This window comes from Solanum verrucosum, unplaced genomic scaffold (assembly GCF_900185275.1).
Source record: "Solanum verrucosum unplaced genomic scaffold, falcon-dt-bn FXZP01000183.1, whole genome shotgun sequence".
NCBI lineage: Eukaryota > Viridiplantae > Streptophyta > Magnoliopsida > Solanales > Solanaceae > Solanum > Solanum verrucosum.
Window position 1 is genome coordinate 2,063,574 of NW_026020430.1, and position 24,442 is coordinate 2,088,015.

Sequence of the window (24,442 nt, forward strand, 5' to 3'; positions counted from 1 at the left end):
TATTTAAAAGCTCTAGTTCCAGATCATTCCACGGTGCATGATTGCTCCGACCGAAAGCAATAACAAGGGGGTGGGTAGGGGTGTGGGGTATACAGTACTCCCATCGTTTATGTCTTTATCAAACAGAACCTATATGACGTGGCTCGTTGTCGTCATTTCCACGTGTCATCACCACATCAAATTGGAGGTGAATTCTTAGCTGTCAATGCAGGCCTTTCGACCTCTACGGGACCGCTCGCCCACAAATTTTGGTTTGAATCTTATTACATATGGTCCAAATATTAACCGGTTACCTGCTTTACCCGGAACCTAGTCCCTCATGCAATTTACAAATTTCACAATATAAATCCATGCAAAATTTTCCATAATTTCATCACTGTCCAACTTGCCCCTTAATAGTAACACTAGAGAAAATTTTCAATTGTTAATTTTCTGGTAAAATGCCGATCAACCAAATTACTATTGGAAGCCATGAGGAACTCCGCCATCCAGGGGCGCTTAAAGCGGCCTTGGCGGAGTTCATCAGTACTCTGATCTTCGTTTTCGCAGGTCAGGGTTCTGGTATGGCTTTCAATAAGCTTACCGACGGTGTCGCTACTCCCGCTGGCCTTATTTCCGCCTCCATTGCGCACGCCTTCGGGTTGTTCGTGGCCGTCTCTGTCGGTGCTAACATCTCCGGCGGCCACGTCAACCCGGCTGTTACCTTCGGTGCTTTTGTTGGTGGAAACATCACTTTGTTCCGTGGGATTTTGTACATCATTGCACAGTTGCTTGGATCCACTGCTGCTTGCGCTCTCCTTGAATTCGCCACTGGTGGCATGGTAAGCATATTTTCGACGTTTTAATTTGTTTGGTCTTATTTTAATTTGACTCGAATTATAGAAAATTTAAGTGTGAGTATCAATATATTATTTAATCTTATAGTTGAATTTCAGTTGTTATACTTATAGTCTATATATCATATGCTAAAAAAAAACAGGTAACTTGTGACTGACCTTTTTAAGAGTCCAAATAATGTACATATGTCACTAAATATTTAGTTGTATTATTATTGGATTTAATTTCGTATGACTTTAGGCTTAACATTTAATTATGTTTGACTCTTACATATTTAGCGTCAATAGGGACTGTATAGTCATTTACTCTACATGTGTGACAGTATGAAGTACAAACCACAACATACCATGTGTAACAATGTGAGATGTAATATCTAGCTTTTGCAGATCTACTAGGAAGTATATCCATTCGTTCCACCTTTCTGAAAAAGTAGTGAAGGAAAATTATACACGTGGCTATTTTTTAGTGTCAATAGGGAGAGTATGGTCATTTACTTTCTAATGCTGACTTGTGTCAGATCTAAAAAGTATACATATATTATTATTTTTGCTTTTTATTTTATCTTAAAACGGATAATGAACGGTAGAATTTTGAAGTATGAGGTTGTTATGGAATGACAACAAAGTTGGGTTTAAGTTATTTTGGCTTTTGTTAGAAAATGTTTTACTCTTTAATGTGAATTTTTTTAATAAACTTAGATTTAGTGGGGCTTTTATGTGGATTTAACACCAGATGAGAAATGCAAAAAAATGACCAAAAAAAAACTTTTATACCATAAAATGAAATATTATGACCTTTTAAAAAAATTACTCCTGTATTACTATATGGAGTACTTTTTTTTCCATGAAAATTTTGCCTAGCTTGTAAAACAAAAACTAATACTATTATGAACTAGTGGAATTAGTAGAATACATTAAACTATACATTTATACCATTAAAATTAAGTATATCTTAAATAGAGAAAATGACAGTTTTAGAGTTTTGGCTTGTGCCAAAAGTCTTTTATCTTTGAGAAGGTTCTAGTCGTTGTTGTGACACACATCAGATTATTTTATAATGCATAAATTTGAAACTCATAATTGATTGGTTAGAAATCTTTTTATATCTCTTTTGAAAGGGACTTATTGTCCACTCATTATGTAAGATAGTAATATGATGGTGACTTTATTTAAAGCAATTAATCTAGCATACTATTTATGAAAGCCAATTTAATTACTCCACCTAACATTATCATGTCCGGTAGTTAGCTTTGAATATTAAAAAAAATATTCCTATGTTACACATTTCTTAATATTTGTACGATACTAATAATTGTGATGGTTAAAAATCTATGTAGAGCACTGGATCATTTGCATTGTCAGCCGGTGTATCAGTATGGAACGCATTTGTATTCGAGATAGTGATGACGTTCGGTCTCGTTTACACTGTTTACGCAACTGCAGTTGACCCAAAGAAGGGAGATTTGGGAGTGATTGCACCAATTGCAATTGGTTTCATTGTTGGTGCCAACATTCTAGCTGGTGGAGCCTTTACTGGAGCTTCAATGAACCCAGCTGTGTCATTTGGCCCATCTTTGGTTAGCTGGACCTGGACTCACCAATGGGTTTACTGGGCTGGACCACTTATTGGTGGTGGGCTTGCTGGATTTATCTATGAATTCATCTTCATTAGCCACACTCATGAGCAAATCCCAAGTGGAGATTTTTAAGTAATGTGACATTTTATCAACTTGTTGTTTAATTTTAATTTTCTCTTTGTAAACTTCTTTGTTTGTTTGTGTCTGTGTTTAATGGGCACCGTTGAATTTGTACTTTCTGTATTCGGACGACTTTTGCTATTTATTTTCTTTATTTTGCTCGTGGTAAATAAGGTATTTTGATTTTTTCAGAAATATTGCACCTATTTTTATTGTCTTGATTTCAATTTTTTTATTCAACAGGTATATATAATTGCAAACGTCAAAAAGCTATTAATATAAACGCAAGGATGTAGCTTAATAATCAATAATATGTCCGCATGTCATTTCTTAGCAATATGTTTGGAGAAAATGTCAATGATCACTCTAAAGTGGGTTTATACGATGCGTCAGTTAGAAAAACATAGGGTCCTATTAAATTATGTCTATTATCTTAGCATCAAGAAAATGTCAATGATTATCTTATATCAAAGTGCCTTTATGGCATATTACCTTATTTATAGAGAACATAAGGGACCCTCTTAAATACTATGTTTATCTAAGTTTCTAGTTTTGCATCTCCAATTTGATACTGATTTAATGTTTTATTAATTTGGATTCATGTCACGTAAAATTTTAAAAAAAATAATCAATATTTTATAATATATTACATTATTATCTTGATTATAAGTTATAAGTGATCTAATTATATAAATAATTTATATGCATCAGTCATATAACTTAAAACTCTTACTAATATTTTAGGTCATCATATGATGATCGTTGTACACTTTGACAGTTTGACTGGCCACAAAAAGTAACCGTGACCATTTTTGACGAATTATTGCCCATAGAAACCCTAGTAAACAAAGATTCCCTCTCTAGTACAATGATTGGCGATGCCACTATCTAAATAATCATTTGTACGTGATGGCACAAAGTTAAACTAACTTAATTACGTAAAATATATCTCTAACTCTAGTATATTAAAATTATTATATCATCAAATAATTTATTCTCCTATAGTTTGTGTCATGTAAGAAATATTTCTTTATTAAATTATTAAATATTCACATCAACTAGGGTTATAGGCAAAGGTTATCCTCTTCTTATAATGAGCTCATCCTAATTCAATATTTTCGATGTAAGGCATTATTATATATGATATCATAAGCAAATATTTGATTTCGGATTCATCATAATTGTGTATTCTCAATGCAGGAAATAATCATGCACATGTAAAGATTTTACTAGGACTTTTAAAATATATTAAGTTTGAATTCATAATTTAAAAAAATATATTTTGGTATTATAAAAATCTTATATAAGTTCTTTAGTAGTACATTTGAGGCAAGAGTTAACAGCTGGTATTATATAGTAGTACAAATAATTTGTCTTTTTAGGTTTTTTGTCACTCTACATGTGATATGCTTTTAATTTATTTTTTCAGGTATTCTTTTCTGGAATCTGGACCACTTATAAATAGCCACATACATTTTCGGATATTTTAAAAAGCTGCTTTGTTTTCATCCCATATTATTATACTTAAATAAATAGTTCAATTAAATTGGATCTAGCATTTCTGTACACCTTTTCTTTAATTCTACTCTCATTTTCCCCCCTTTTAAGCGTGGTATAATTTTGTCTTTATTGTTGTACTTTCGTCTTTCTTTTCCCGTTGGAGCTTAGGGTGAAATGAAAATAGTAACTAACGAGATTGTGGTGGAAAAATAAGTACTCTTTCATCATTAATTAGATTTAAAGTCCCAATGATTTTACGAGATGTCTTTGCTTTTCTCGATGCGAATTCGAATTTAATCAGATCCTCCTGAGTATAAAGTGGGAAACCAAAAAAAAAAGAAATGAAAATAGGAAAAAGAAAAAGTGAATTACACTAGTACACATTTAATCATGTTTCATTATAAAAAAAAATCAAAATGGAAAAGGAATGTCCTTCTTTAAAACTTTCATCTCTTGAAGTTAACTTTTTGATGCAAATTCAAATTAATCAAATCTCAAAACTGATACTAGACACAAAATACTCAATAGGACATCAATAAAAGACCACAAAATCAAGTAAAATCTATAAGGGACCTACTTGAAGTACGTAGTGGAACATGATTGCCAAGTGGGTAAGGGGTAGCTCAATGTTCATGCTTGAAAATCATATTGTCATTTACTTCTTCACATGGAGTAGGCCAGCTTTTATATTTTTAACTTCAAAGATAAAAACAGCCTTTTGAATCGTACAAAATGTCTATTTGAATTTCCTCTCTCGTCCGTCAATAACATTAAGTCTGGGTTCGAATTCCACAAGTTATGAAATCACCTTTGTTAGAAAGCGTTTATCTGATGTGAATTTTTTTGATGCGAATCTAAATTTAATCGAATTTTAATATAAATATCAAGCACCCGGTGAGAAACCAAAAAAAATTGTTTGGTCATACTAAACACACTCAGTATTCACACATTCTTATCCAATTTACCATCAATATCAATGTATTGTTCTAAAATATTCAAACAAACTATTACATCTTTAGAAACGCTTAGAATAATTTTTTGAAATTTGATGTCATAAGAAGCTGTAAATTTAGCTTTAGCTGTACTAGTTTGTCCGATATGATATGTATAATTAGAAAAAAAATGTTTTAAATTTTGTGTCCAAAACAAATTGTATCTAGTATGTGTAGTTTGGTAGAGGCTATCCTACCACATATATGGGGCTTAAATAGTGGACTTAGATAGAAATTGGATTGGATCATTGAATAATGAGTAAATGAGCTGTGAAGGTGTAGAAAAACAAATGGGCCGTTAAAAGGATTCTGCTGGTGTTCTGTCCAACCCAAGAGAACATTTCTTCAATTGTTTAGTTATTGAATTTTTTCATAAATAGCTACAGTTTGAATCTTCGATTATGAATATTACTTATAGTTTGCCAGATTACAATTTTCGAGTGGAGAGAAGCAAGCGAAATTGAGAAAGGAGCGAGACAAGTGAGAGTTTAGAAAGAGAGAGGACAAATTGTAGATGCATGTTGTATCTCAACCTGATACAATCTGTATATTGATATAACATGTATTCGTGCATTAGCTTATTGAAAATATTAATTGACCCCCTCATATATTTTGTTTTTGTCATAATGCTATATTTTGGAAAATATCCAGTTCTATTACGATTGAAAAATATATATGGGATGATTCAGCCGCTATTCGATTAAATGAATGTGTCGATGCAATAAGCGAGCCATCTCTCTAGCTTTTTTGGGTTGAACTCCAAAGTAATGTTGACATGGACTTCAACCTACTTCTGATTTTGAAGGCCTATTAACAAAAATCTTACCTGAAGTAATCACTAATCAAATAAATTTCCTTCTAAAAGTATAATTTATTTATTTTTCTAATATGCTTCTATTAAATTGTTAATAACCAGTGGATTATTAAAAGAACTAGGTTAAACACGAAAACGAATATGGTGAAAATTAAAAATAAGATAAAATTACGTTTGCTACTTTCATTTATTAATAAGTCCATCCCAATACAATAATTTATTAAAAAACATGTCATCCATTATATCTTATTAGAGTATAATAATAGTATATAACAATTAACAAGGCTTCATCAGCATGCAACCAGCTTTGCGTTTATAAATTAGTTTTGTGAACTTATGTAGTTAAATATTATACTTTTATTTATTTATGTCCTTTCTCTCATAAGACACGGCAAAGAGACTTTATTTTCATATTCATTGGTGCCTAATTTGCACAGAAGACTAGTCTATATAACCAGCGCAAGATGCTCCTTTGATTGAGTTTTGATTATATCCATATGTTGGGTACTTATGTAAGCATTTTAATATTATATTGATATTATGAAATATTAAAGTGCATAGTGTTGCACTATATATATATATATATATATATATATAGTTGTGCTCATTTTCCATTTCATACGTTAGAGCCTTTGGAGTACAAGTTGACATTTTGATTTTTGACAATTATTTCTTTTATATAACTGTTGTAATCTCTAAGTTATTATACTATGGAGTATATTTTTATGCCTTGTTATTCATGTAATATTTAGGTTATTCATTTACCTACTTTATTATCCCATATAATTTAAAGTTATTCACGTTTACACCAAATTAATAAAGATATGATGTAATTTTTTATATACACATTTATCACTTAATCATTATTCAGTAGTCGGAAGTGGATTTGAAGTTTATCATAATTCATACATACATAGTAAGTTTCTCAATAAATAATAAATACAAAGTTTAAAGCAAATTAAAGACAGTGAATTTTGCCAAACTTGGACTTTCTCATTCTAATTCCGCCCTATCAATGATTTGCACTCTCACTCAAAATTTTAGTATCTAGTAAAGTCACATTGCTTGATTTTGTGTGAAGACTGAGTGCCAACGGAATTCCTGATAATTCAAACTTAATCAATCATATGTACTAAGCAATATATTCAAACTTAATTCTGATTTTATTGTCAAAAAATGCGAAGAAATAAGTATTACGAATAAACTACCCAAATGGAAAGAAGTTTCCAATGAGTATCTGTGAATTTCCTTATTATATCGACTTGGAAAGCTTCAACACCCTGTACGTGTTCAACTTTCAAAATGTGTAGTTGAATTGTTAAAAGACTCAACAATTATATATGTATCTCATAATAAGAAGATATCGATCGAGCGTAATACCTTAAAACTTTTCCAATTGCCAATTTTGTGTGATCAGCCATATATATGGAATTCCCCTCAAATATATTTATCATGGTCTCATACTATATCACCCCCATCTGTATTATAGTTGGATTTGATCGGTTATTCTCATCGTACTCAAATTCAGATCATCCGTTACCGGATGAGGTAATATTTGTACTCCTATATGGGATGTGTCTGGTTTATTTGATTTCATACGCATATGCTATAATTATCCGTCCATCGTTAGATAACGGACTGCGTTATATGCCAACCATTCCACCGGATGTTATGATAGATATGCCGTGGTGGGAACAAGTCTCTCGTCGGATAGGGTATGTCATATTTGGACCGCCTCCCGATAGAACTGATATAGCAGAGTTTATTACTCAGACTGCAGCGGTTATAAATAATATTCGAACGGTTTTCTTGCTTATAGCTTTATTATGTAGTGGCATTGGTCTAGACCCAGTGATTACTTATTTATTGGTCAAGGAACGATTTAGCAGATGGGGTACATGTCCTCCTTTTATTAGGAAAATTATGAAATTTGCACTGGGACTGGTGGGGATTATACTTTTTCAGTACTTTTTTAGATCTCCTTCTACTCATCAATTAGTAGGGTTCTTGTTCGTCACGATGGCTTGGCTTGGGAATCTGGCAATGGTTCAACCTTCGACTGATCTTGGAATTTTCAATTTCTTACTCGTCAATGCTTGCTTAAGCTGTGCAGTGGATCATTTCAATCTCGGCATACGTACTTGGCTCGTATTTGCTGCTTGCATTTTGTTATACTTCTTGCGTGAAAAGTTGGATTCAGTGACCTTGAGATATGACAGAAGGTATAGACCTGAGCAAGATCAAGTACTTTCACAGATACCACCTTCATTGCCGTCTTCCATAGATGATGTTGATGTTGTCCCCAATTCATCATCTGCAACCCTTACTCACCAACCAACTCTTGAGGGAACCTCCACCAATTCACCCTCTGGTACCCTTACTTGCCAAACAACTCTTGAGCAGTCCTCCACCAATTCACCCTATACCACCCTTATTCACCAACCAGCTCTTGAGGGAACCTCCACCAATTCACCCTCTGGCACCCTTACTCGCCAAACAACTCTTGAGCAGTCCTCCACCAATTCACCCTATACCACACTTACTCGCCAACCAACTCTTGAGCAGTCCTCCACCAATTCACCCTATACCACCCCTACTCGCCAACCAACTCTTGAGCGGTCCTCCACCAATTCACCCGCTACCACCCTTACTCGCCAACCAACTCTTGTGCGGTCCTCCACAAATTCACCCTCTGGCACCCTTACTCGCCAAATAACTCTTAAGCGGTCCTCCATCAATTCACCCTCTACCACCCTTACTCACCAACCAACTCTTGAGCAGTCCTCCACCAATTCACCCGCTACCACCCTTACTCGTCAACCAACTCTTGTACAGTCCTCCACCAATTCACCCTCTGGCATCCTTACTTGCCAACCAACTCTCGAGCGGTCCTCCACAATTTGACTGAATGCCTGATCCGTCGTTGCACTCCATCTCTGACTCCTCAAGTCAACTCAACAACGTTAAAACTTATGTACATATCACCTTTACTGATCTATGAGTTTGTTGTTCATGTAAACTACACATGTATATTAGCATTGAGTTTTTTGTTGTTGTTATTTGGTATGTAAATTTGATGTTGGTTGAATTTTGATTTTGTTAATACTTGTCACACTAGCTATCTTTCAAGTTTTCACAGATTGAAATTTTTATATCTTCAAGTCAATTAATATATCAGAGTAGAAAATCACAAGAATTTTAGTTTCCAAAATTAGAGCAAAAGTTTACAAAAAAAATTAGTTTGAAAAAATTTGTTACGTAGATTACAAAAATTAAAATTTATGATTTAAAAAAAAGTAAAAGTAGAAAACAAAGGTTGATGATATACAGGGTGAAATAAGCATTTAAAAAAGTCAATTACGAAAAAAGGGGGAAATGTTTATTGTTCATAATTGAGTGAGGAGTTCAATCTCTAAAGCAAAGTTGGGCTGTCTGAACGATTTTCATGACTCATTTATAACCCACACAAGTTATATTTTATAACATATAACTTAGTGCCTATAGAGCTTATGCTTATTTGAGCCAGTTCAATTTCAAAATCCATAAAGTTATGCCTTAAGAGGTGTAACTTATTCCTACAGAAATTCTTCCGGATAAAGCAGAAGTTCTTTTAAACTTATGTCGGACAACCTCGCGAATTAGTATTACAAAATTTATGTTGAACAAGACAAAAATTCTCTAAATATTTGTGAAATTAAGTCATAGTTAGAAATACTTTAATTTGCCCCATAAATTTTTATTAAATGAATAGCAAAACAAAAATTAAAAACCATTCCAAAATAGAGACAATCATGCGAAAAAAAAACATGATAAGGGAACGATCTTTCCATCTTTATGGGTCGCACGTTCAAAGTAATCAAGCAATTACCTTTTAACTTCTTTTATATATATAATTTGATTTTATTAAATTGTTAATTACCTACGTAACCAGTTGAATATTAATTAACTAGGTTTAACGCCACAATGACATAATGCAAAATTAAAATAAGATCAAATTAGGGTTGCTACTTTCCTTTTTTGTTTTAAATAAGTCGAATTCTAAAATGATTTATTTATAAAAACGTCACTGTTGCAGCCTTGATTATCATAAATAACAAGGCTCCAATATGAAACAAACTCTGCAAAAATGTCTATGTGAATTTAGTTTTGTGAAATTATGTAGTTATACATTTATTTATTTATGTCATTTCCTCCATAAGACACGGCAAAGAGATTTTATTTTCCTGGCCATTAATTGGTGATCTAATTTGCCCAGAAGATTAGTCTATATGACCAGCGCAAGAGTTATTCATGTTTTGCATTCTCACTCTAAATTTTAGTATCTAGTAAAGTCACATTGTTGATCAAATCATATGTACTAAATAATATATTTACCCATTTTCCGTGAAAATTCTGATTTATTGTCAAAAAGGCGAATACATAGTATTACAAATAAATTACCCGAATGACAAAAAGTTTCCCATGAGTATCTTAGAACTTTCAAGAGAACAAAATACTAATTGGTTTACTAAAACTCATTTATCAAGAGAACAAGGAATGAACGTAGACCTTAATAAAATTATTATCTTGTTAAGATATCACAATTGTTTTTTCAACAATATATAATCCACAAGTTATATCTTATCAGATGTAACTTAATTCGAACCGAAGTACTTAGGCTTATAGAAGCACAAGTTTAGTTTCATAATCCACAAAGTTATGCTTATGAGTTGTGCCTTATTTTTACAACTTTTTCACAAAGAAAATTCGCTCTTATTTGTCTCCCTGTATTTTCTCCTTTCTTATTTCTCAAACAAAGTACTTCATAATTTGATGTTAGTCTAATTAAGTTTGATTATGTAAATATTTATGACACTTTAAATACGTAATGTGCTTTATTTCTGTTTTCCTCAAGATGTGTTAAAAGAAGGGGAAACTACGCATTGTTTATATCTAAATAGCTACACTACTATATAATCAGGCGTTTGTGTTAGTGAAAACTTACAAGATAACAAAAATACAGGATTACAATTGAAAAATAAATATGAAGAAAATAAATCTCTTCAGGCTGAGGCGTGGATATCTCACTCTCTTTAAGGAGATTCAAGCCCACTGCAACAAATGTTTTCACCGGTCCAGCAGTAGTCCTCTTGACTTGTCCCCTCCAGGATACAACAACCTTCACAAAGTATAACTCAACAACTCTGGACAAGAGTTGAGTCCAAAGCTCCACAAAAGAAACACCTCCCTTCAACTAATAAGAACTCTCTTTTTAACAAACCTTATGCACTCTATATTTTCTTGTTGTATTGTATATGTATCCCAAACCAAATGAAGACCACCACTATTTATACTAGAGGAAGTCTTCCTAGCAATAAATAGGAAAATAATGGTGTAGTAAATAGTGAAGATAATGGTCTTAGGAGTTACATAGGTTACAAGAATAATAAAGGAATTAAGAATGAGATAATGGAGAACCATTACATCTTCTGCCAGAAAAACCACAAAACGGACAGCCACTACAACGTTCTCAGCAACGTTATAACAAAGTAATGGCAATTAAGCCAAATGATAATAAAGATGACATCAAATGTCATCAACTTTCTAACGGTAGTAAAGCACCTAATGATGTATTATTAGGCAGAAAGCAAATGACATTTAGCAAAGTATAATAATATTAAAATGCCACAACAGTTCGTTTAGAGTTTGCGAAAATAAGTTTACAAATTAATTTATAAATTTTTTAAAACAATAGAGTAGTATTTACCCTTTGGACGTCAACTACTTTTACGTGTGGCGTGGGCCTATTTAAAGGGGGAAATTTAATGTCTTTCATAAAAGAGTTTAAGTAGGTATTTAGCCATAAATGTCGAATGTTTTTTTTCTTTTAATTGAAATTTATGAATTAAAAGAAGCTCCCCATGAGTTTCTCAGAACTTTCTTCACATAAATGCCCTTACCTACTTGAAAAGTTTCAAGCAACCAGTTCAACTATGACAAGATGTTAAATACCCCGGCAGTAGTGTGTCTGGGATCGATGCAAAAGAGTAGTACTACTAATTAACAATTTCCAACTCTCAATTAAGTTTTGTTATTCAGCCACATGGAATTCCCCTCATTTTTGTTTTTGTCAGTCTCTTACAGTTTCAGCCTCCTCTGTTGTTCAGTAGGATCTGGTATTTTATTCGCATCGAACTCAAAATCAGATCATCCGTTACCATATGTAGTCATATATATGTGCAGTCGCGTATTCGGTTACTCTCATTTCATCCGCATATGCTTTTCTTATCAGACCATCGTTAGAAAACGGATCACCTGATCATCATATGTCAGGTGATCTTGCTACACAAATTTTGATGGATGTTTTGATGTATTTGCTATGCCTGTTTTCTGTGAGTTTGGAACTACTCAGTCCTCGGAGAATATATCTCTTCTTTTCGAGATTAATAGCTTCTCTATACAACCACATCTTTCGTAGATTTATTAATAATGAACGCTCAATGTCATATACACCTTTGATTCTAGAATATCACCTTCATACCGGTCATTGGGTTCTCCAAAGTTTATTTTTTGTTTATGTAGTATTTATATCATCAGGTCTTTATCTGGCGAGTTTCTTGTGTTTGGTGATATGTTTACTGTTTTCAGTCATGCATCTAGGGCCAGTGTCTGCTTATTTATGGTTTAAGGAACGATGGCCTCCTTTCATGTGGATTTATGGGATTCGGAAAATTTTGAAATTTGCACTAGGAATGGTGGGAAGTATGGTTTTTCAGTACTTTTTTAGATTTGCTTCTCCTCAGCTATTAGCAGTGTTCTTGTGCTTTGCAGTGGCTTGTCTTGGGAATGTAGCGATGATTCAACCTTTGTCTGATTTTGGAATCTTCAATTTCTTACTTGTTAATGCTTGCCTGGGCTCTTCAGTCATCTCTTCAGTCTCGGTATAAAAGCTTGGCTGGTATATGCTGCTTGCCTTTTGTTATACTTTTTCCGGTGGAAATTAGGTTCAGTGACCTTGAGATATGACCAAATTTTAAAATGCATTATACATGATGATCAGCAAAATTCAGTACTACCGTCAGACATTGTTGTTGGTTTTGTCGATGCTCCGCTGCTTCCACAGATTTACCGCCAATTTTACCGTCCTTACGTACGCCCCATATTTTGTAGAAGAAGCAGTGGCATCAAAACTTGCAACAAGAGATGAAGGCTCTTTGTATTTTTTTTTATAAGAAGTAGTAGCATTTCAAACTTGTAACAAGAGATGAAGGTTAAGTCAGGTGAGGGTAATTTGGTCTTTTCCAGATTCTACTATATATAATCATGATATAGTTTGTTAACTAATTAATGCCCTAAAAGTAGCTAGTTAGTCCTTAGTGACATGCAAATCCCTATGCATGTAGAAGGGATTCGTGTTGTATAGCTAAGGCTTCGAGATCATTAATGGAAATGAACTCTTATTTCTCTCTCTACAATCTGCATTTTCTTCTTCCTTACTTATTTCTTGAACAAATTACTTCTTAAGTTGATGTTAGTCTAATTAATTTTGATTTTGTTAATATTTGTGACACTTTTAATACATAATATGCGTGCTTTATTTCCATTTTTCCTCACGGTCAGTGTTAAAAGAAGGAGAAGCTACAAAATGCATTGTTTGTATCTAAATAGCTACACTACTATATATATAATATGGAAAAGAGTCAAAATTGCTCCTAAACTATGCGAAATAGATCACTTATACCCTCCATTACATTTTGGGATCAAAAATACCCCCACTGTTATCACAGGAGACCACAAATACCCTCAAGAGTTAACACCCCAAATGTTTAGTGACGTGGCAAGCCACATGGGACTAATTCCTCCACCTAAGCGTTGCTAACTAAGATTCACTACAAAAGAACTTGACCTTTAGTGGCGACAAAGTCGCCACAAAATCCCAAAATATTGCCACTAATGGTTATGAGTGATTTTTAGTGGCGACTAAGGCTCCAACAACCATTTGCTAGTAAAACCTATTTTTTCAACAAAAATATGATAATTAATTTTCGATTGCAACCTAATTTTCTAAAATAAATAACTTGCAATATCAATATTAAAAACATCCAATATTATTATGAAAAATCATCAAAATTACTTCTCGATTCAAATCTCTTACTATATAATGCATCATTGTACATTTTATACATTTACATATGACATAAAAATAAAACATACAGTGTCTTCAAACTCCTACTTAATCGATATCATTTTGGTTTTTCTAGAAACAATGAAGAAAAAAACACAAAATTAGAATTTAATGTTAAAAACTTTTAGTGACGGTTTTCTGAGCTTTTGTGGCGACTGTTGTCGCCGCTAATGTCTAGTTCTTTTGTAGTGAATCCTAGTTGGTAACGCTTAGGTGGAAGGATTAGTCCCATGTGGCTTGCCACGCCAATAAAAATTTTGGGTGTTAACTCTTGAGGGTATTTGTGGTCTCTTAGGATAACAACAGAGACATTTTTTATCCCAAAATGTAACGAATGGTATATGTGGTCTATTTCACATAGTTCAGGGGCAATTTTAACCCTTTCCTTATATAATATAATGTTATAACAATGGCGTTTTGATTTTTGTTTAGAGTTTGCGAAAAATAAGCTTACAAATAAATGTATTTCTTTTTTCTTCCAAATCGCAATCCATCGAGAAAAATTAACTCTTTTTACGCGTGGGTCTCTATTTATAGGTGGAAATTTAGTGTCTTTCATAAACGAGTTTGAAGTAGGTATTAATTGGAGTATTTCACTTTCAATCCACGATAAAAAATAATATCATAGTCTCCAGATGATTAATTTTGAAATAAATTATTTATTTCGCGATTTTATTTCAATCAAACATGAGATAAATTTATGAAAATTATTTTCGAGATTAGTTATCTCTTATTCCTCGTACCAAACATGTTCTTAGATTTGAAAATAGAGTTATGTTTGATTATATATATAATTTTGCAAATGAAAGCACTTTAATTGAAATACATTTTCAAATTTTGAATTCAACTTGAACTTGAATTTTAATTTATTTTTTTTATAACTAAAGAGTGATTTTGAAATAGAGTAAATATTGTGGGGGGAAATCAATCTTGTCCAAGTAGACTAGTGATATGAAGACATGTGACATAAGCGTCCGGTTGCAAAAGGCCGATCACAGAATGACAAATAAATAATTCCGAGTCTCATCAACATAGTCCATCTAGCTTCAGGATAAAAGCTTTAATTAATTAAATTAATATATCAAGCATAAGAAAATTTTAAAATAAAAATAAAACGACTCGACTGAATTGATGTACAAGTTGAGATCGGACTCTTTCTGAAACTGGCAAGCTCAACTCTTTGTCAATATCAATTTATTACTAAATCATATTTCAGTAATGTTAAGAGCAATTTGCTCTAAAGAAAACCCTTATATCTTAAAGGGCAAAAATAAAAATAATAGAAGGTGTTTCATATAAATAGATTATTTCGAATGAGAACCTAAGGAATGTTATTTTCTAAAACTGTTTTCTACTATGTAAAATACTATTTCATTTGTTTTATATTAGTTGTCTACATTCTAACATTACTAAAAATAGTTATTTTAAATTACTTGTCAATTTACAAAATCAAGAGAGAATGAATTAATTTTTTTTTATCATTTTACCTTACAATTGGTTTGTTTAAAGTGTACAATAAAATTTGTGAAGTTTCAACAAAAATTCTCAAGGAGCAAATTAGTAAAACTATTTTCTAAAAAAATTATAATTTCTTAAAATAGATGCAAAGGAAAATGTAAACAAAGATGGAGAAAGTAGAATTTACATAGTTAACAGTTAACACGACTAGCTAGCTTAACAATAAAGAGAAAATAGTTGGTGTATAAAAAAAATATGTGTGGTTGAAAACACAACAACCGACCTTAGCTCAGTTGGTAGAGCGGAAGACTGTAGTAGGTAAAAAGCCTGACAGATGATCTTTAGGTCGCTGGTTCGAATCCGGCAGGTCGGATTTTTTTTTCAAATTTCAAGCAAAAGAGTTACTTTTTATTTAAAGAAAAAAACTTGTAAATAGAAAAAACAAAAGGATAACGGCAACTCTTAAAAGCTACTACAACAACATACTAGTGTGATCTTGTACGCAAATTTTACACCTACTTTGTGAGATAGAGTGATTTTGAATAGACCTTAACTCAAGATGAACTATCTCTATATTTTCCGTGGAGAAATATCTTCATCCCTTACTAAAAAACAACAACTTGGTCTTTGCTTCTGACCTTGGAATGCATAGGTGGAGGAGTGACCCAAAACTTAACAGAGATATGAAAATATAGAATTGGAAGAACATTTGTTGAAATTGAAGCCTTGCACTTAATTCTCAAGTAGCATAGGATGAGATTTGCAAGGCTATCAAATCTCCCCAACAAAATTAGGACATTCACCTTTTAGATTCTTTCAATTTTATTCATTATTTTTATCAGTTATGAATTCAAAATTTATAATTTGTTGAAGTTTTTAAAACTTTTCATATTATCATATACATAGGAAGTGAGCAACTCGAAACAATAGTTACTAATATTAACAAACTAGATATTATTAATTTTATGAATTTTCCGAGAATTGCATATTGAAAGTAATACCGATTCTAGTAAAAAATAATAATTTATTGGAAGTATCTTATAACAGTCTAACTTAAAGTTGACTTATTTATCAATAGTATTTCTCTAAGATATATTTCTTGTCACATGCATACCACACTAGTCCTTCTTTCATCATTACCCAAGTCACCAATATCTTTACCGTATATATCATTACCAACATAAGCAGTGAGATCTATCTCTAAATAAGACATGAAGATTTTTTTAAAAAGTCTTCTCTCAGTATCAATGATAATGATATATATATATATATATATATATATATATATATATATATATATATATATTGAAGATGTTGATTACTTCGTTGATGACAGAAAAAAGAATAGTAGCGAACATTACTCCAAATATATATACTTTTTTTAAACACACAATTGATAGAAATGGTAGAAGGAAATGAGAGGTTAGAGAGAAAAGGAATGAGAAGACATAGAAGAATAAAGATGAAGTGATACACACTTCAATAATATTCACATAACCTTCAATTGCTCCACAAAACACTATTTACATTAGAATCCCAAATTTAATAGGAAAAATTACTTAAATACACAACACTTCTTTACCTATTCTCAATATTTCCCTACTCTTTTACTAAAATACAAAAATCCCTTATTTTCCCCCAATTCAACTTAACCGGATACTTTATTAGTTTAAGTATCCGCCCGTTATTAATTAAAGTATCTGCGCTGCTATATTATGCATCCGCCCGTTAATTAAGTATCTGTGCTGCTAACAACTTAATAATTTAAGTATCCGCCCGTTATTAGTTAAAGTATCTGCGCTGCTATATTATGCATCCGCCCATTAATTAAGTATCCGTGCTGCCAACAACTTAATAATTTAAGTATCCGTCCGTTATTAATTAAAGTATCCACGCTGCTATATTAAGTATCTACACTGTTATATTATGTATCCGAAAAACACTAAAAAAAGGGATTTTTGATAATTAATGAAAGAGTAGGGAAAGAAAGTAATTTCTTTCTTATACTATGTCATTTGCCTAATTTTTACAATTTAATATTGTGTTGGGCCGTTTTGATAATTGATTAATATTGATCAAAATCTAATCATAACGAGAATTGATATAACAAGTTAACATATTATTCGATTTAAATAAACCAAATTAATAGAAAAATGGCAAATTCGAGTTTAACGACTTATATAGCCTAATAATTTTTAGGGAAATTTTCGCAAATAGCCAATGTAATAAACTTAATTATGCTACATAGCTATAATTTGCATATTTACAGGTTAAAGCTACAGTTTAAGCTGCCTCTTTTTGTATAATTCGCGGGTACATTTGTATAATTCAGTTATTTTTGTATAAACTCGAAATAACGAATTTATACAATTACAAACATCATAAGCGCAAACAATTATTCAAATTATATTATACAAATTCTGAATTATACAAAAGTTATACAATTATATTATACAATTTCGAATTATACAAATGTGCGAATTATACAAAACAAAAAAGCCGAGTCGCGTAATTATAGCTAAAAGTAGGCCGCGAATTGTAATTAATGCAAACTATAACTATGTTAACTAATTAACTAGTATATGTTTGCTTATACATGTAACCTTCTTCAACCATATAGAAATAAATATGAGACTTTCTCCTAAAATGAATTATAGCTAAAAAAAAATTATAGGTAAAACATACTCCCTACGTTTTATATGATTTGGTGATAAACTTTTTAATTTTCTTTTAATTAAATATTAAAATTATTACTATTTTAATTTATTAAGTATAATATATATATATATATATAAACACTCTTAAGCATTTGATAAAAATGATTAAACAAAGAACAAATGGGAACTTGGTAATCCGCCATGTCAGACTTCAACTAGTATAACGACCGGAAACTTCATATCTCGCTCTTGCTGCTTCTATCCTACGCACCTTTCTGATCGTATTTCGTTTTGTCACTCCTCGTCCAAGTCAATTAGGTGAAAAGTTTTTGTTTTAGCGTGTTGAATAAACATAAATCGTAAGGTTTTCTTAGGTTGAAAGTGGACCATCATCAAACTGTTCTGTTAATTAGAGAGAAAAACGCAATTGGATTTGTTGCTCTTGGATCCTCAATTGTGAGTGTTTTGATTAAAGGGAAATATGGAGAAAGTGAAGAATATATTGAAGCCGAAACCGAACCCTCAACAGCTTTTGAGAGATTGGCAACGTCGCCTCCGACAAGAGTGCCGAAATATCGAACGCCAAATTCGAGGTAAAACTAATTATGTTCCCTAATTACGCTTTCTATTTGATTTTCAAGTTAAGGAAGGAAAGGGTTTCTGCTTATCTGTTTTTTTTTTTGGGTGATTTGAATGTTTGATGATTGTTGTTGGTGGGTCTTGATTTATTTTGTTTGGTTTCATGTAATTTGGGGGTTTCACCAGATATACAGAGAGAGGAGAAGGTTGTACAGAAATCAATTAAAGAAGCTGCTCAGAGAAATGACATGGGTTCTGCTAAGGTAATGTAGAACTGCTATGATTAGCTTTTCAGTTTGAAATATATTTGCTTATTTGACTTTTAGTCTTCTGCTGAATGCTGATGATTGAAAGTTACCAAGTTCAAAAAAAAAAAAAAAAAAAGAATGCTGATGATTGTTTTTTTTTGTTTCGTAATCCTTTGATATTGATCGATAAGGAATATCAATTGACAAGTATTGTTAAGTATGGTCTTTGAGAAAATTTTGGTGTTCCAGGAATAAGCCAGTTGATCTGAGATGGAAGTTTGAGTTTTAGTTTTTGATGCTTTTACCCTACATTATGAGAGAATTCCCATGAAGCACACTTGTATATGGTGTTTTTTAAAGTTCGGTGTTTTGCAAAAGTATTGCATCTTGAATTACTATTGTTTTCCCCTCCTCCTTGGTTTAATTTTGGTTAACAATATTCAAGGGTCTTTTCGCTGTAGTTTGTTAGCTATATCTATGTCACTCTGCTGCCTCTTGGGGAATGCCCAAATAATATCAGAAAGTTAATTTACTATTGGAATATGTTGGAAATTGCTAGACTGTATATCATAATGTTTTTGTGGTGTTCATATAATGTTTTGTTTTTTATTTAAGTTGTTTATTCATATATTTATTATGAATGTTATCTATCCTCTAGCTGTCTAGCATTTGCTGAAGAACTTATGGAATGTATTAGGATTAGATGAGCTTAGTGGAGTGACATGCTTAGTGATAATTCATATAGCTGACCCTAGCTTCCGAATAAAGTTGGTGAAATGAAAAAGAGAAGCATGGGCTTTGTTGTTGTTAAGCTAAATCTTGTAAACTTCTGTTATTTCGGACCTAGGAATAGAGTTGGTGAAATGAGAAAGAGAAGTATGGGCCGAATTCCTCTTCCTCCATCCCATGTAATTGGATAGAGCTTGATTGGCATAAAAGTTAAGATGTTCTTTTGAATTGATATTAAGTTAGTGACAACTGAAGGAAGTATAAAATAGTAGCTGAAAGTTTGATTTGTTGAGGTTAGAAAATTTTAAATTAATGGTTAAACAACTTTGCAATCTTAGAATTTGTGAACGTTGATATTGTACAGAATTACATTATAAGTAGAGCATTTTGGAACATTGCATCTTACACGAGGACTGAAAGTGCATTTCTATCTGTGTCTTGTCAAGGAGTTCCAGGTGTTTGAAAAATGCTTCATCTTTATTTATTGATATTTGGTTTTCTCTTCGTGGTCTTTATCCAAGATGCAAGCACACTATCTGGGTTATTTGGTTGTTTGTCATAGAGAAAACTCTATTTTCTGATTTCTGGGATTAAAGAGTTTTGTCTATGTTTAATATATTAGGGCTTTCCAGCATTCCAGGATAATCATCAACAGTTATCATGCCTTCTGATTTCATGATTTTATGTTCTATTGCTTATTCACATTTTAATGTTGTGTTTTGTCATAGTCACTAGCCAAAGAGCTCGTGAGATCTAAAAGAACTGTGAACCGATTGTACGAGAACAAGGCACAGTTGAATTCGATATCCATGCACCTTGGAGAAAGTGTTGGTAAGATACTCTTACTCCATACTCCATCTGGTATTTTGTCGTTATTTATTGATGAAGTGTGTAATCACTCCTCTACGGTCTTTGATGATCAAATTGTTGGAAGCACTGTATGTATCTTCTGAAAATGAAGTACTAATTATTCTTGATGTGGATAAAGTGATGTATTCTCTCTTATCTGACTCTTCAACATTTTAGGGTGTAGACAAATTCACGCCTTACGGGCTTCTCAGTTTCCTGGGTGCAAGTATTGTTTAAGGATATTTTCAATTATGTCACCGCATATACGCCCTCGATTCAAACTAAATGTCCTGTTGTACTTTTGCACCCTTCTTAGGAAAAAGATACCGTGTATAATTTATTGAGTTGGAGTTTCAAGATAAATTGCCTATTGACTTGAAGATTAATTGTGAGGTAATAGATTACTTTTTGAGTTGCAGATGTGGGGAAGTTAGAATTAGGACTCCCAAAATTTCTTATACTTCTGGTGTTATATGATAAGAGGTGAAATATTCTTTTCGGGGGATAGACGATTGGAAATATTTTGGTAAACAAAACCATGACTCAGTCGAGTTGATATAAAGGAGTACTTTTTATGTTTGACTGCATTGCTTTCTTCCCTCCTATCGTCATCATCTTTTATAGATTGCCTCGTGCACATCACCTCTGAAAGGAGAAACTAAGCATCCTTCCACCATTTCATATTATCTCAAGTTTCCAATAGAAGGAATGGCCATCAATGGCTATGAACACAGTAATGATTGATCCATTGACCCCACTTTGAGTTTCTAGTTCTTTCTACTTCTTTCTGGTTCCATCACCCACCATGTTTTATCTGAACTGTTCAAAAATATTGGAAAGGGATCTTCTAACTTATCTCTCTATCCAATCATAATATGTTCGTTTTTATCTTGTTTGGTCCTCAGTTACCCTTTGGCTGCCATGATAATTGGTTATGGCTATGGTGACAGAGTTTGGGATGTAAGTAACAGGGGAGGAGGGAATACTCCTATGACTCCCTGTCTCACAATCACCCTTTCCTACGCAACCTCTGTTTAGTCCTAGTTGTTGATCTCGTAAAAGGGTCAGGAAGTCTTAATGATCCAGAAAATGTCAGAAAAACTTGAAATCATGCATTACTTTCTCCCCATACGCCGAAGGAGATTTAATAGTGTTTCAGCGTCAGTATAGTCTAGCTGCATCACTAATATGTAATCTCTTGTGCATACCACTGATGAGTAAATCTACTCAGCAACTCTGGAGCATCTAAACAGGAGACAGAAGTAATTGTCTTATCTGTAGCTCCAAACATTATAGCTTTAAACTTTCAAACCACTAGTAACTGATTTGTTCTTAACGTAATAACTAATAAAGTTAGCGGCCACCTTCATACTTTTATCTGAAATTCCAGATAAGAACTAACTCAATTCATTTGATTTGTTCTAAAGGAAAAGAAAATCTTTTGCCTTTTAGTTACTAGCATGGACTTTTGGTAAGTTTGTTATAATTATTGGAAGCATGTTGGTGATTTATATATTAAGATATTTTGTTGTATAAAATTTTTATTGTAGGTGAAGATAATGAGTTAAGCCTTATTTTTCTTAACAAGAAACTTTTCTATGAAAGGTGGTTCCTGATAGATTTATTAGTGTCGGTAGGACATTTGGCAAGTAGAGGTTCATAGCAGACATTTGGAATTTTAATGCTAGAAGTCAATTGTGAAGTCAATTGTATTTTCATTATCACCTTATGTCCCGGTATGAAAGAAGAATTCTGTCATATCTTACACCTAGCTTTGTCGAACACTTTCCGAGATTGTTTCCTCTTGCTTAGTTCTGATTTTGGATGCTCACATTTTGCTAATATATCTTGCAAACCTGAGTGTATGTACACATTTTAAAGGCTGGATCTTATCTTTAAGACACTTCTGATTGAAATTCTTCTGCTCCATTACATGTTGCAGTAATACCTTCCTTGAGATAATTTAGCAGCACTGTAAATTTGTCTTAAAATGCTGCTACACAACCATATTTGGATTGCTTAAGCTGGATAGATGGTCAAAGCAGACATTGCTAACTTTTATGCCGCATTCATTTGTATGTTGAATGCCTTCAAGTATCTCATAAACTTCTAATTCATGTTTGCAGCTATCGCTCGCACAGTGGGGCATTTGTCCAAGAGTTCTGAGGTCATGAAGCTCGTTAATAATCTTATGAAGGCTCCAGAAGTGGCTATTACAATGCAGGAATTCAATAAAGAGATGACCAAGGTATCTATTTGGCATTAGTTTTTTAAGCTCTGAAGAGGCTTCTGAGTTCTCTCTTGGTTGGTGAATCACCTTTGGATTTGTATGCATCTGATTTTTCAATATGTTGTTAAGCTCTATGATGTGCCATGGTCATATTTTGTTCTTCTGTACTCTTGCTTCTTCTGCCTTCCTTCCTATGAGAAAACGAGGACAAATTCTGCATTTTAACTTTTGAATCAACTAGCCAGCCTCTACCGCAGGAGAAAATGGGAGGGAAAGAAACAGGAATATTTGTTCCACATTTTCTTTTAGTGTGTCTTTCTTCTTGAAATGTAATGCACTCTCTCTACTTTGCTGCAGGCTGGTGTCATTGAAGAAATTGTGAATGATGCAGTGGACAGTGCATTGGATTCAGAAGACATAGAAGATGAGATTGAAGAAGAAGTTGACAGGGTCTTAACTGAACTTGCTGGTGAGACTGCTGCGCAACTTCCTGAAGCAGTCCGAAAGGAGAAGCTAAAGCAACCTGCCCAGGCAGTAGGAGATGCAGAGGTCCGTCACATCTATAATCCATTGCATATAAGTGTAATTGATCTTTTCAATGATGATATAAGGTGATATGTAATTCTTTCAGGATGCTGATGACGAGGAAGATCTAGAAGAACTGAGGGCTCGTCTTGCTAAAGTAAGATCATAAGTGATTCTTCAACTGACTTTCAGTTCCCGAGGGTTCAACTATAAACATGCAGTATGTGAAGTGGCAGACTCCTTGTCTGTTCTGCTGTGGCTGCATCTTCTTTCTGGTTAAGGAAATAGTAGAGTACTTTATGTATCTTAGTATCAACTTCTCCGTGATGTCATATCAAGCTCTTGATACCATGTAATCATTGTCCAAATCCAAGATTTTACTCTCTCACGCTATGTGTGATCGGAAATGTGATGCTTTTCAATGTATGGAATGAAACACTATATTAATGACTTGCAGTCTTTACTATTGCTGTCTAGCAGAATTGGCCATCTTAACGATCTTGAAATGTTCAATTTCTTTTCGCCTCCATCACTTGTGTATTCTTCTAACTCGGGATTTAGTGGAATATTTTGTTGATACATTCCAGCCTAATTTTAGTTGTATGATGATTATCCCATGGTTTGAAAATATGTTGCAGTAGTCATTGTTTTTCGAGTCCATGACTAACCCCATGTGCATCGTGTAACACCCATCTTATAAGGGGAAAACGCTTCCTACTATGATATCTCTCATTCTTAGAATTGAACTCGAGGCCTTTGTTTAAGGGTGTTAATTAGAAGTTGCATTTTGTTTCTGTAGTTGAAAAAAATACTTTTGGTTAGATCACATTGTATTTCCCAAATAAAATTCCAACTTCCTTATCTCACCTTCAGTACTAATAATATCCAATATGTTCATATATATACATATTGTCCTCCACACATTTCCACGCTTTATCATGCTAGCTATTGTTTGTTTGGATATTTAATCAGTTTAACATGAAGAACACGGTGAACAAGAGATCTCAGTAACGTAAAACAATCATGCACCAATCTTAACTCTTACTACTACTAATTATATCAATGACGGCATACCAACTTGTAATTCTCAAGTATAGTTTCCCTAATATAAAATGCTTTAGTACTATATCAAAAGTTCAAAACAACTGAAGCTATATTTTAAAG

The 24,442-nt window shown here is 32.8% G+C and overlaps 2 protein-coding genes and 1 non-coding gene across 4 annotated transcripts; all 3 read left to right on the forward strand.

Moving 5' to 3' along the window:
* Positions 1–285: 285 nt before the first annotated feature.
* LOC125807510 (probable aquaporin TIP1-1) lies at positions 286–20,464 on the forward strand. Of its 2 annotated transcripts, XR_007441664.1 has the most exons (3): positions 286–821; positions 2,174–2,609; positions 20,273–20,464. XR_007441664.1 is itself a non-coding variant. In XM_049487235.1 (2 exons), exons 1-2 carry the CDS (start codon positions 441–443, stop codon positions 2,543–2,545), a joined length of 753 nt encoding a protein of 250 aa, XP_049343192.1. In that variant the 5' UTR covers positions 286–440; the 3' UTR covers positions 2,546–2,643. The 2 variants fall into 2 exon arrangements, 1 of the variants encoding a protein (XP_049343192.1); XM_049487235.1 differs by lacking the exon at positions 20,273–20,464 and having other exon boundaries at positions 2,174–2,643.
* On the forward strand, positions 15,740–15,834 carry TRNAY-GUA (transfer RNA tyrosine (anticodon GUA)). Its single transcript has 2 exons — positions 15,740–15,776; positions 15,799–15,834. It is a non-coding gene; the product is annotated as a tRNA-Tyr (tRNA).
* On the forward strand, positions 18,419–23,792 carry LOC125807514 (vacuolar protein sorting-associated protein 24 homolog 1-like). The gene is made up of 6 exons (XM_049487237.1): positions 18,419–18,711; positions 18,884–18,960; positions 20,403–20,505; positions 22,650–22,771; positions 23,111–23,302; positions 23,385–23,792. Exons 1-6 carry the CDS (start codon positions 18,600–18,602, stop codon positions 23,445–23,447), a joined length of 669 nt encoding a protein of 222 aa, XP_049343194.1. The 5' UTR covers positions 18,419–18,599; the 3' UTR covers positions 23,448–23,792.
* The last annotated feature ends 650 nt before the right edge of the window (positions 23,793–24,442 follow it).

Bases quoted from the DNA above. Each gene is read 5' to 3' on its own strand.
- LOC125807510 (XM_049487235.1), top strand. From the start codon at position 441: ATGCCGATCAACCAAATTACTATTGGAAGCCATGAGGAACTCCGCCAT. The intron at 822-2,173 runs GTAAGCATATTT...AAATCTATGTAG, and splicing joins AATTCGCCACTGGTGGCATG to AGCACTGGATCATTTGCATT.
- LOC125807514 (XM_049487237.1), top strand. From the start codon at position 18,600: ATGGAGAAAGTGAAGAATATATTGAAGCCGAAACCGAACCCTCAACAG. The intron at 20,506-22,649 runs GTAAGATACTCT...TCATGTTTGCAG, and splicing joins GCACCTTGGAGAAAGTGTTG to CTATCGCTCGCACAGTGGGG. The intron at 22,772-23,110 runs GTATCTATTTGG...ACTTTGCTGCAG, and splicing joins TCAATAAAGAGATGACCAAG to GCTGGTGTCATTGAAGAAAT.